The 14,052-nt window shown below is 47.0% G+C and overlaps 1 protein-coding gene across 6 annotated transcripts in view; it reads right to left on the bottom strand.

Moving 5' to 3' along the window:
• LOC146201459 (autophagy-related protein 16-1-like) overlaps positions 1-14,052 on the bottom strand; it is a 224,025-nt gene that overhangs the window by 121,446 nt on the left and 88,527 nt on the right. For all 6 annotated transcript variants that reach the window (XM_084595861.1, XM_084595864.1, XM_084595863.1 and 3 more), the window contains 2 exons: positions 2,832-2,895; positions 1,968-2,073 (listed from right to left, as the gene is read on the bottom strand). In XM_084595861.1, coding sequence (XP_084451987.1) covers positions 1,968-2,073; positions 2,832-2,895 — 170 coding nt within the window. The remainder of the gene's footprint in view (positions 1-1,967; positions 2,074-2,831; positions 2,896-14,052) is intronic.

Raw genomic sequence — 14,052 nt, 5'->3', positions numbered from 1 at the left:
CGCTTGTCATAGGCAAGTTCAAGTCTCCTATGTGCCTGCGAGGATGCACTTCACTCCCAGTCACATACAACTCAAATTCTAAGGCCTGGATGACCAGAACGTTGTTCGAAGCGTGGCTGCGTGGCTGGGACGAGGAACTTGCAACGAGCGGGCGAAAGATTTGCCTCCTCCTCGATAACTGTTCTGCGCACCACTGCGGCGTCACGCTCAAGAACATCGAGCTTTGTTTCCTGCCACCGAACGCAACAGCGGTTTTGCAGCCCCTCGATCAGGGGATCATCCGCGCTTTCAAGCTGGGCTACAGAAAACGCGTCGTTGAGCGGCTGTTGGTGAAATTGCGGGTTAACGACGAGCTCAAGAATAATTTGCTGGCCGCAATAGAAATGATTAATTGTGCCTGGCAAGATGTGACGCAATCCACAATCCGCAACTGCTTCCACCATGCTGGACTATGTCGAGAGGATGCAGAAGCTGCTAGTGAAGCGCGCACTGTGCAAGATGACAGCGATGTTGCCACGCTGTGGGAAGAACTCGCTGATGTTCCGGACGCTGTGCCCGAAGAAGTTGCCCTGGAGGATTTTCTCACTGTTGACGACAACGTAGCCGTGACAGCGAGCCCGTTGGACTCGGAAATTGTTGCCGACATGCTGGCATCTGGTGCGAACGAGGAGACCGAGGAGCCGCCGCCGGAGGACGATCGCCCTCGCCCGACGTTGCACGAAGCCCTCGCTGCTACCGATCTGCTGCGCCGATACTGCTCCGGAATACAGGGAAGCGGACTGGTGTTTGTGGAAATGATGTCGCGTGTGGAAAGTGCGATTCTCGCTGATGGAGTTAAATGCAGTGTTCAGGCGAAGATCACTGCCTACTGCAAATAAGTGAGCATTTATCTGCAATAAATTTCTTTTGTAGATTCATGGTGAGCGGCACGGTTTTTCTTTAGTTAGTGCGTTTTCGCTGCGCTGTCTGGACATCGTGTATAACGAATTTGGTACTGAAGTTCGTTATAAATGGGTTTGGTTATAGCGAAATACTTTATATAGCGAACAAATTGCGTTGAATTACGCAGTTCGTTATGACCGGGTTTGACTGTACAAGTTCTGCAAAACTAACTTTCAAGCCATTCTTCAACAGACCTCTGCCAACAAGCGCAACTAGCCATGCTAGAAAGCAGAACCAGGTATGAAAGACTAAAAGCTCTTTACCACATTATCAATAATCGCCTAAAAATAAATAAATTCGATTACTTTGAGATCAAAACTAATGACACATCAAGGCATCGTTATAGTAATTGCCAGCTATAAAAAGTAATTGTTTTAAGTTTAGTGATTTTCTGCGAACATGTAAGGACTGCAACTCTTGCAGATTATGCTGTTCGGTGATCATCATTATGTGAATTTCTATGCCATTTAGAAAATTTCATCTATGGCACTAGCCCAGGGCTGTTGTGTAAGATGGCTTTTGTAACGACTTCTGTGTGATGCATCTTTGTTTTGTTTGTGTTATGTTTGGGGCGTTGAAAGCCCCTTGAGCGAGGAACCTCTTGATTCGGTTGCTGGGTAGAGAGAGGAGAAAAGAAGAAAACAGGGGAGCGTGAGCACTTGTAAAGGAGGTGTTGCTCCTCGTGCCCTGGTCATGCGCATGGACGGTCCAGTTACGCACGACTCAGCATTGAAACTGGAGCGGCTGTGCGTCCGTCCGCTAGGAGGCACAGTTTGCGTGCGTAATCAGAGATGATTTTTGATTGACTAATGGTTATTCTGTATTGCTCATTTTTCTGTTAAGATTAGTTTTGTATTTTCCATTCCTGTTACAGCCCTGGCTGAAAGTATAAATGAATGGAAATGAAATTAGGGCCTTTTTGTATATGAACTGCCATCATCTAAAGTTTCTTTCACGCTGGTGGCTTGATATGCTTTGGATGGTGCCTTCCATGTGCATCACAAGAGATTAAAAAGCCTGCTCACCCCTGGTGAACTCCCAGATCTTCACTTTGCGGTCTCCACCGCCCGTGCAGAGGATGCGGCCAGATGGAGAAAACTGCACGGCATTCACTTCCCCATCATGCGCCTCCTGCACACACACACAGCCAGGCCGACTCTGCACTAAGCCATGCACAGCCATGAGTGTTATGAACATATACCCAATGTGCAGCACTTTGTCTGCACACATGGCAAATAACCAATTGGCCTAGGTGTTATTTTGGTCAGTCCACAGGAGCCTCTGCTATGCTAATGGACGCATGTGCAGTGGGGGCATAGCCAAATGACTCAGTGCACAGCAAGAAAAGTGCCCCATCTCACAGCTGCTGTGATCGTTTTTAGGCCCAGAAACTGCGTTGCTGCTGCCATCACTACTTCAAAGTACTCACGTCTAGACGAGTTTCCTGCTGCTTCAGTCAGCCAACAAGCAACGCTAACTGATAAGCAATCAAAGCTAGATGCAGAAACACCTCTTGTAACAAATGTATTCACACATAGGAACAATGAGCCAGTTGATTTAGAATCCATCAGTAAGTAGAGTGATGAAATAATCTGTTCAACCGAAACTTCCTTATCCATCCTGTTTTGACGAGTTTTTCTCCCTAATGATAAAGAAGGCATCTTGATGATTTTCCTTAGCATGCTAAGACACTTAATATCAGAAACAGTGAATATACCTGCAAGCAAAACTACGTTGCAAGTATTTTCACTGTTTCTGCCTGATCTGGCCCCTTCCAGATCAGACTAAGGCCAGAGAGGGCTTTAATTGTGGGACTGCTGAGGCAGCAAGTGCAAGTTCCAGAAACAGCTGCTATTCAGGTATGATTTCCCAGCAAAGTTGACACGTACATATTTGAGCAGGAGCCGGTTGGGCACAAACGACTGGAGGCACAGCGGTGGCACTGACCGGGTGCTGCAAAGAGAAGAATGAAGGCACACTCATCCTTTGGCTTTCCATTTATGCATTTCACTCACACCACCTGGCACTATGAGGTTCACCTTGGAAGCAATTAGTTTTTTTTTCATTTCCTGAGAAGATCTACAGTTTATCTTGATAAAGGCCAGAGGCAGGGCCCAAGTTGCCACATGGGTTCTAACCCAAACCCTGCAAGGCCTGGAATAAAGGTCCCTCTTGCAAAGTCCAAGTAGGGTCAACCTGGCATCACATGGTGAGGCATCGGGAAGGCATTGCCACAAACACAAGGTGCTTCACGGGCCAGGAAATGCCAGTTCATCACAAGTTGATTTGTTGTGCAAGTGAAGCACCATCCTGCCTTTAAGGGTATGATGCAATAGCCCTCATATAAAGCCCCTTTTTAACCAAGGCCTACAAACAAGCCTGCATGGCCTAGGAGTGATGGCTGATGAGGAGTGACCACCCTCCCATATGAGAGCAGATTCCGGCTCCTGCCAAATGTAACGTCAGGAAACCCTACGTCCAGTCAGTCCATGCCAGCTACCGCCTGCAAATGCCATGCTTGTCATTTTTTGCTCACAATGCCAATGCTGGCGAGTAGCTGCCAACGCCAGATTTTCAGTCAATGGGGACTTTAACACTGTAGCGCACAGCGACACTGTAAAGAGCTAAGATCGGCATCCCCAGCTGGCGAAAGAACAAAATAAAGTTGAACGGCGAGTGCTCAGTGTGCACGCACGGCATGGACTGTTCAGTCTGAGATGCCTGCCATGCTGGCCCTCTTGTTTTTATGCTCCGCTGCAATCCCATAAATTCCCTACAGTGGTGACTCCAGCCTATGAGATTATCGACCCCAGCAACCTACCACCCTCAAGTGACCTTCTACCTGACGCTACCTTGCACCCACGGTACGTCGCAGCTATCCAGCTCCGCCTGCTGACATTCTGGCCCAAGCATCTGCAGATCTGGCTTGCCCAGTTGGAAGGCATCTTCCATCTGAGCCATGTTACCTTGGAGGGATCTTGATTTCGTCACTATCCAACCTGAGGTGGCTGAAGAGGTGGCGGATGTCATTGTTAGACCCTTGGACGACCCTCTGTACCTAAGCAGTGCATTCTGGACTGCACCACGGCATATGAGACAGCGTACCTCCAGCAGCTTGGAGATTGCCACCTCCCCAGCTACTCACTAGCATGCGGCAGCTCCTAGACTCCTCCTCGCACCGGGATGGTGCTTTTCAGCCGGCGGGGTAGTGTTACGTTAGGCGATGCATGCACTAATATGCGCATAAGAAGGAAAAAGAAGAATCTCGGTAGTTTATCGAAGACGACGACGATGTTCGAGCAGTGTCGGCTGGTACCTGCAGGAAAGGCCTGTTGTGTGAAAGCCTTGTCTCCCGCCTCCACTCTCTGCAACCTCAAGCTGAACTACCCCCGTAATAATGTGTTGGCCAAACTGGCCGCTGTGTCAATGACCGGTTACGGAAGCATGCTCGAAATGTTGAAATTAAAGACCAAAACACCAACACCGTGCGGCACTTTGCATCATGCAAGAGTAGGGCAGGGTTTGAGAAGACAATGATTCTGGGCAAAAGTGGGAATTATAAGACAAGGCTTCTTCTATTAGAGGCATATCATGTAGATAAGCTATTCGATCGTTGCGTTAGCGATACTTCTGTTCACATGTACTCAGCGAAATATGCCTTCTGGACATGTTTTTGCATTAACTACTGCTTCTTTATCTGTCCTCTTCTGCGTATGCTTGATTTTTCTTTATATGTGCTCTGTACTTTGGCATGAATAAACAGTTGGTAGTTAGCGCTCGTCAATCGTCTTATGTGTCCTTATTTGTCCATTGCTCTTTTTTTTTGCGCTAAATTCTTGACTTAATGGATCACCAACTAGCCTGGCAGCATGCTCTCCTCAATGGACTCTGTCTGGCACAGCTAGAAGACCCTGAGCTGCAAGCCCTGCGTGACCATCCGTTTGCAGCTCGTGTCTCATTTGCTTGTGCCCGGATTGCTCTGGTGTGACATATCGTTGGCTCTACCGCATCCATTCATACCGGAGGCCTTTTATCGTGCCAATTCACTTGACCACATCTGCCATTCCAGAATCAGAGCCCCACAACAGCTCATTACCCAAAGGTACGTCTGGCAAAACATTAACACTGACGTTCACCAGTGGGCCCGCTCGTGCCTTGCTTGCCAGTCTGCTAAAGTGATCCGCCATACAAAGACCCAGTCTTTCCTGCCCCGCCGGGGTGGCGCAGTGGTAAGACGCCCGACTACTGTGCCGGAGTACCCGGGTTCGAACCCGACCTCGGAGGCTGCGTTTCGATGGAGGCGAAACGAAGTGGCGTCCGTGTGTTGTGCGATGTCAGCGCACGTTAAAGATCCCCAGGTGGTCGAAATTACTCCGTAGCCCTCCACTACGGCTCCCCTTTCTCTCTTTCCACTTTCACTTCCACCTTCCTCCCTTCCTTACAGCGCGGTTCAGGTGTCCACAGAGCAAGTGTGACAGACACTGCGCCTTTCCCTTCCTGTGAACCAACCAACCATCCTGCCACCTGGTTGTCACTTTGACTAGGTTGGACCTCCATGGCTACCGGTACATTCCGACAATGTTCGACTGCTTCACTCGTTGGCCCAGAGCAGTAGCCATTCCGGACATTACTGTGGAAACATTTACCAAAGCCTTGGTTTGAGCATGGGTTTCCAGCTACACCTGCAGCGGCATTAAACACTGCCCCACCACAGCATACCATCCCTGTGCCAACGGCATAGTCGAGACTGCTGGGCTAACCACCTTCCTATGGTACTTCTTGGCCGTTCTTCGTTATGACCTTAGCTGTTGGGTACCGAACTTGTCTTTGGTGCACCCCTGCGGCTTCCCAGAGACTTGTTCGTTCCTTCAGCTCCCTCGTCTCAGTTCCATCAACGCCTTTAGAGCTGCATTAAACACCTGCGCCTAACCGGTTTTTGACCCGATAACTCAACTGAACCCGCTCCTGTCGCAATATATATCAGAGGCCCAATCAACTGCAATGTCAAAGTGGAAACAAAAACACTAACAAAGGTAACGGTGGTATAGCCAAAAATAATCCTTGCAAGACCAAATATACTGATAAGGCATTCCAATAATTTGCAGAAAAAAATTAAACAGTACTAGAATAAATTAAGGAATAAAGCAAGGTATGGGGTAACAGGGATACTCAGGATGGACTGAACTTGGCCTGTATTGATAGATTGCCACTCTGCACTTTCATTGAACAAAGAAGAAACAGGAGTGATGCCAGCTGGCCTCTCAAGCAGTGCAACAAGTGCCCAAGGCTTGGCTGCATGTCCTTTCAAACAGTGATTAGAGATTCACAGAATGCAAAAAAACAATCGGAGATTATTTACACAAAAATCATTGCCACCAGAATTTTGGCAAGAAAAATTTCAGTAAACATCAATATCATGCTGAAATTCACAACTGCACACATTAGTTTTGCATGCCACTTTTAAAAATTAAGGCCTGAGGTATCGTATATACTCATGCAAGGAGCCCACTTTTTTCAAGAATACTTGATACCAGTTTGGGGGAAGGGTTCATCATGTGGGGAAAAAGTTCATAGATTTTTCAAGGAGCCTAAACTTCACAGACATCTCTCATTTTCTGGCCATCCATCCACCAGTTACCACTGAAAATATGCAGTCAGCTGCAATTGTGATGCACCCCCCTCAGTTCAAAAGGTGCTTGCTGGTATCCCAACAATTACGTGACAGTGAACAGCACCCAGCCCAATTGTAACATGACAAAGCAAACATACTGAACAATACACAACTGGGCACTCCTTACAGTGTCTCTGCACCCTGCCAAGTTAACCATGCGAGTCACCTACGCTGTAAGAGGTGATCTTATTGCTGCACAGCATCTTGACCCACTGGGCTGCGACAACGGCACAGAACTGAGGGACGAGCTAATGTTGAAGGCTTTTTGTCAGTCAGTTCTCTGCAGCAAAAGTAAGGGGTGGGTTCATTATGCAAGTGGGTCAATTATGCGAGTAAATATGGTATCATCAGTTATGTGTCATATAACAGGTAATATGACATTGCAAGGGCCTGTGTTCACTTCCTGAGACAGACAATTTTTTCCATTGGCCACAGCAGTAACCTCCGATGATATCCGAAGCTACAGTGAAATTCAACACAAAATACACATTCTGCCCCCAAGTGTGGTTAATTACCTAAGTGCAGATAACACGACAATGTGGACCAAACATATGCAGCAAGATATTCTGCAGAACTGCGTGCCACAAGCGCACATGCCCAGAGTGCCGTTTTGGAGAAGTCAGTCAACCATGATAAATAAAAGGGTATTGCGCACATACAGCCAGGATCAAGAACAGCAAGAACAAACTGAATTTTATTAAATAAAAGATGCATATTTCATAGTATAAAACTATTATGTCAAAGACTATGCATTAACATTGCTTCTTGGGCTAGTTGGTGCATACTTGAATTGGAGAAAAAATTGCGCCAAGCCATGCACACCACAAGAAAGACCATGAGACACAGGTGCTACTCATAACTAAATTTTATTGAAACCATGAGGTAGCTTATATAAGGTGAAGTTTCAAGAGAAAGAAGGGTGTAATTAGAGGCAAAAAAAAAAAACGACCATCAGGAGTGCAGTGGCAAGGAAGCAGCCCCCCCAAAAAATGGTTAGTGGATAGCAGCATCTAAAACTTAAATTTGGAGGCAAGAAGAGATAATGAAGGGGTGCTGACACACCTTCTGCTAAACTTCTTAATGTAAAATGCCTCCAAACTAATACGTGCCATTTTATCCTTACTCTTTCCAGGAACCTTCATCTCATTCAACCGCACCTCAAATTCGTTGCATTTGATTATGTGCACAATCTTATGTGCATACTTCTCTTTTAAATCAGATAAAATTCTCCTAAATGCTCGTTGACGCATCAGCCAGTTTGGCCAACATTAAGCTTTCCACACGCTAAGGGAATGGCATAGACCACTCCAACAGAACACTTCGAAAACGGAGAGTTGTGCTTTATCTGGCAACCACCTTTTCTTCAGTTGCAGATTCGGAATCCTAAAAACGGCCCTCACGCCACGCCAGTTGGCCACTTTCCTCACTGCAACCAAATGGAAAGGAGCCGCAGATTCGGTGGTTTGCCGCCAGTGCCATCAGACATGACCGAAGACAGCAGTGCCGAGCAACCATCACCATCCACGGCGAACAACTGGCCACATTATTGAGAGCACTGGACATTCTTTGGAAAACCTGAGGAGGATGTAGTCGAGTGGCTGAAGCATTACGAAAGAGTAAGCAAATATAATCGCTGGAACGCTGCTACTAAACCGGCAAATGAGGTGTTCTTCCTTGCCGCCACTGCTTTTGACTGGTTCGAGAATCATGAGGTTTCACCAAAGTACATGGGCTACCTTTACAAGAGAGATCAAGAAAAATTTTGGGGACAAAGCTGCAAAGAAGCGTGCAGAGCAGACATTGCTTCACTGAGTGCAAGTAGCAGGAAAAACTTGCACTGCATACATCGAACCTATCTTAAAGCTATGCAAGCTAGGGAATCCCAGTATGCTTGAGGAAGACAAAATCGGCCACCTCCTAAAAGGAATTTCGGAAGACGTTTATAACTTCCCGATTAGCAAAGAGAGCCTGAGCACCACCGCCGATGTTAGAAACCTTTGTAGAACATTTGAAGCTCTGAAGCTGTGTCGGATCACCCCTAAATTCGGAAGACTGCCCAATGTCACTTCTGTAGCCAGCGTTGAAGACTGTTCTCCACTTTCTATGGCTGACATGATACGAGAGATTGCATGCAAGGAATTGTCCGGATCCAAGGATACTGCCTGCCATGAAGAACATTTGCGGCGCAGTTGTGCACCGCAAGCAGATGTCGCCACCCTGTCCACTCCGTGGATCCAACCTAGCGGCGCTTTGCATATGGATGATCAGAGCGACTCTGCCCAACGTTATGCTGACCGGCCGACAGGAAGGAGGCCCACCTACCTTCGAGACGTGGTTTGTCTGCGAGAGCCTGGCTGCAACCAACGTCACGACTCTGTCACCCAAAACCCTTATCCTGATCGCTCGCGCCCTCCGCCTTTGTGTTACAGGTGTGGCATTGTAGGCCATCTCAGAATAACCACTTGAGGGGCAAGTTGGTGCTGCATATTTGTAGGGCATATTGCTAGATATTGCTGCGCCGTTTCCCGACTGCTCAAGACTATCAACCTCCGGCGAACATTCACAGACGACCACACACTGAACAGCAGCGATCCCTGACTATGTCCGCTTGGGACATGTGCCCTTCGACGTATTTGCTGAGTTCATCCCCTGCATCTGATCTAAGTGTGATGCTGCCACTCCAGCGCCAGCACAGGTCACCTTCCCTTCAGCCTCCGAGAAACTACGAGGTGCGGCCGATGAAGGCGAGGCTGCCGGCAAGTCGATGGCATCCATACCTCTACCCGTGTTTATGTTAAAGAACAAATTGGAAGCGTTTATTAATAGTGTGAAAACAATGGCTCTTGTAGACACTGGAGCTACGGTAACTGTTACGAGTTTGAGGTTTAAGAACCGTTTAGGCAGGAAAGTAATGTGTTGTGGTAATCGTGTAGTGTTATTCTGTGGTGTCGGTGGCGAACCTTTGACTCCACTTGGTGTGTGTGCTTTGGATGTTGTTATTGGTGGCCTCAAATTTTGTGGAGAACAATCTCCCATCAGCCCCTTTAAGGTCGGCTTCCCTCCGCTGTAGTTACTCTAGCTATCGTGGAGTGGCGCCAACACTGGTTGTTAACATTAACTATCAAGTGATGGCACCAGCGTCGCGGCAGCACAAGCGCCACCCCTGATCTTGTCACCGCGTATGCGAACAAAGCCAAGTTTCTTCAGCCTGGGGAACTCGATGCGAGCGGACGCATCCTCGCGTGTCTCCACGGTCGCCGGCGAGGCGAAAGCCTCGCGGGACTTTTCCCGCCTTGTCGCCCTGTCTAGCCTCAGAGTTTATCCCCTGCCCTAACGTGGGCGAACATTCGCTCGTAGCCCTGCTGGTGACTCGGACGACCTAGATTCATTAGTGTGCTTTACTGCTAGCTGGCGTTGTTGTTACTGCAGCAATAAATGCCTGTTTGTTGTCAGCACGTGTTGTTCTTTTATTCCCAAGAGCAAGGCCCACAGTGGTCGGCGTACGCTACTGCACACGATCAGTGGGTGGTGTCGGCGGTTTGGACTGTTAACCGCAATTAAGCGGGGAAAACGCATTCATCCCTCTAATAAAACCCCGCAATGTAGGAAGGAATTCGCAGTGCTGCCTTGGTCAACACATGATGTGACTCTTGGGATTGATTTTCTGCAAGAATGTGGAGCAACTTAAGACTGTCGTACGGGAGGCTTTGAATTCTTCCCTCCTTGTGGATGACTCGACACCCGATTTTGGAGCATTTGGAGTGGAATGTCAGCTTTATCTGCAGCATTTTTGCGGGTTTTCTCTATTTGCAATCAGTGTGAAACTTTTGAAGCTATAGTCGAACCTACGATACTCACCTGCTCTAAGAAGAGTATCCTTGTGCCTCGTTGTGTCGTTCCAGTGACCAGAGGCCGCACCGAGCTGTGGACAGTCAACTACACTCTGAAGAGCCAACTGTGTTGCCTTCGGGCCTAAAACTTGCCCGTTTTGAGGAACTCGTCAGGCTCAGTCACGGCGTTAAACAGCTCTGTCATCCAGCAGCAGGTGCAACCAGGCATGGAGACCCAAGTTAACATTATGATTAATAAGTTTCTTTCCACAACGGAGTGTCGCATTTTAGTGGAACTACTACTGAAGCACGTGACAGTGTTCAACTTTGACAAGGACGACTCAACACCGCTGCTGCCTACCAGTCGTATTCATCACACGATCCACACACGGGCTGGCACCTCCGATACGTCAGAAGCCCTATAGAGTCTCAGCAACTGAACATAAGGTAATAGATGAGCAAGTGCAAGAGATGCTAAAGCACAGCGATCGGGCCCCATTCTATGCCACTTCTGCCCATCAGCACCAATTGAAGGACACACTGACACAAGTGATATCGGTATCGGCGCTGTCCTTATACAACGCCATGGCCGCATGTGATAGCATGTGCGAGCCACTCATTGAGTGAGAAAGAAATTACACGATTACCGAGCAAGGATATCTCGCCGTTGTTTTCACTGTAGAGCGCTTCTGCTCCTGTTTGCATGGGAATCCTTTCACTGACCACCATTCACTTTGTTTTAGGAACGTAGTGCAAAAAAGACAAGGACACAATATAAGGGATGAGCGCTTTCTCCCAACTGAACTTTTTTTTTTGGAAATACTAACAGAATAAATACTGCGCAAGACAAAACAAATCAAAAACATGAAAAGAAGATGTGGAAAAAGCAAGTCTGGAAGGATACACAAAACGTGTGCAAAACTACTTGATTCAAGGTAAGTAATCTCAGTTTTTGTTAAGTTAATGAATGCTTCGCTAACACACTTGCCCCCTCCTTTTGTGGTATGGTATGCCTCGATGATTTCTCTTGTGCGTTGGGAGTGGCATTTACATTTTGAGCAATGCTTAGGCAAATTGTCATGTGCTGTTGGGGTTAAAGAATTCCTATGTCCAAAAAGAGGCGGACATTCAAACAACGGCCAGTCTGCCCTATGTAGTATTTTTCACAAGAAAGGGGAATTTTGTAAATTACCTGCGTTCTGAATTGTACATACCTAGATTTATGGCTAACATAGCAGCGGTGCTCACTTTTTAACGCATCTGCCTTTCTTCTAACCAATTTCGTGGGGGCTAACATCATACCAATTGGCGACATTTCGCAACCCATGTGAGAAACGGTGCACGGAAGAACCACTGGTTTCTTTTTGGTGCTGCATAACGTAGACCTTTTTGAGTCCCTTCACCCAAAGCATAAGTTTATCAGATCTGCTACAAATTACTCAATCGACTTGATCTAGAAAACATTTACTAATGGCGATTTCCACTGGTCGCTACGGAGCACATTTTCTTGCTCCAGGACGACAATTTTGAATTCCATTGGTCGACCACGATAGGTTGCGCATTTTCCGCTGTTTGTTTGGGGCAGCTCGGGACGCTCCAGCTCGATCTGGCGACCGAAGTCAGATCTCGCCGGAAGTCCTAGTCGCTGACGCGGTCACTTCCGGATGCTGCTGGATTCTTTTGGCTGTTTTTGACCGTTTCAGCGACATCGGCAGAGGACGCTGGATGTCACCGTTTTTTTGCGCGAATACGTCGAAGTGCGTCTATCGAAAAACGTCTGCAGCGTTAAAAAAATGAGAAAGCAAGTTGTTGAGGGCCGCACTCCTGCCTATTTATCAACCGCAAGCATTTTGGCGCTGGGATGCGGCTACAACTTTCGAAACCGGCTCAGCTTTACTTCCGCCGCGCGCTCTACACGTTCCGCTGGTCGACCAAGGCTGATTCGCTCTGTAGCGCTTTAGGTCGGCTCGGGCGCCCAGCTCCGATCGACCAGTGGAAATTACCATAATTCTATGCTCGCAAGATTTAATTAGAGCAGGGTGCAAACAAGAGACAATTGCATTTTTTACTACTTTCTGTGTGTCCGGAGCGAAGATGAAGTAAAGGTTAAGAGGATCTAGCGTGGTAACCCCAGCAAACATGCTTATTCCCAAAATGAAGGGATATGTCAAGAAATTGAAGAGAATCATCATTGGGCAATTCAAAAGTAAAGTTCAAACCTTGACCACTTTCATTGAAAACTTTTAAATTATCAACAACACAACAAATACAACACAGCGCAGTATGAGACAACTGGCTCTTTCTACCTGCTCTATGCTCGGTCGCCTCGCTGTGGCCTCGACACCATACTGCCATTTTTCATTCATGATGAGCCTTCTCTTGCTACCACACTCTGCACAGCTGAAGAAGCTTATTTTACCTTCTCAAGAGCGTTGTAAGACCCGCTACGACGCCCGACACCAACAAGTTTCTTATATTCCTTGTGACATCGTACAGTTGTGGACACTTCTATGTAAGCGTGGTCTTTGTCAGACTGTTGTCACACTACACTGGACCGTTTGTTGTGTTGGAGTGTATAAGCGACCTGAATTATGTTATAGCATGCTTAACTGCATGTGGTCGATGGTCACACTAGTCTCAGGTGGTGCATGTAGCTCGCCTCAAGCGATTTCATCCCAGAGATTCTATTTACCTAACTCGCCTGATGGGCTTCGTCGGCGAGCAGGGAAATGTTACGAGCTTGCAGAGCATCAACCAAAGAGGAAGAACGGTTGGACAGATTGGTAGAGGAAGGGCAGTAATGCTTCATTCGATTCCTGTAAATATACCCCCCGTGTGTACTAAGCACGTAACAATATGTTTTTTCCCACATTAAAAAATTATCAGTAAGGTTTTACTGCACATCCAGCACATGTGATCTTATTATAAAGTCACGTTAACATCTAAAAACTGCAGCTTGTAATTGTACAGTAATTGGTGGGTCAAGTTTAGACCTTTCCCATGTTGCCTAAGGACACCAATAAAACCTCAAGACAAAACTTTCGAGGAGGAGCTTGCATCACAGCATCACAGCATCTGATCAACACTTGTATGATAGATGTCATTATTTCAGATGAAACCAAAGTAAGAACAAAGTTTCGATAATGCCTTGCTTTTCGCACACTTTCGGGAAGGTCACAAACAGTTTGGGGATGCTTCACTGCACAACCCAGGCGGTCAAGCTTTGAGGTGAAGCATGCAGTGCGAGGGAGAGTGCAGTAAATTGGAAAATTTCAGTGTATGCGGTAGTTTTCCAACACTTGAAAAATTCGAAGATCAGTTTTTTTTAATACAGATCGAAAAACAAACATACTCAATTTGTATTGAAAACATGGAATATTCGCACACCCCTATGAGAAAGCTTTTTCTTTGTTCTGTGGATGCCACTTAAGCACTTATTACCACCAGCTGCTACTGTTACCTAGTAAAACTAGATGATGTGGCACTAGCAGCTACTGTGATGAAAGCACAACACAAACAAGGACGAGTGAACTAATAGGAACTAGGCACGTGCAAATCGTGTTTTTACCCTTCGAAGTGAACCCAAAGAAAAAAAGCAACACAGTAAAT

Source organism: Amblyomma maculatum, chromosome 2 (genome assembly GCF_055883805.1).
Source record: "Amblyomma maculatum isolate TAMU_Amacu chromosome 2, ASM5588380v1, whole genome shotgun sequence".
NCBI classification, from domain to species: domain Eukaryota; kingdom Metazoa; phylum Arthropoda; class Arachnida; order Ixodida; family Ixodidae; genus Amblyomma; species Amblyomma maculatum.
Note: the sequence above shows the minus strand (reverse complement) of the source record. Positions and strands in the feature narration are given on the sequence as shown.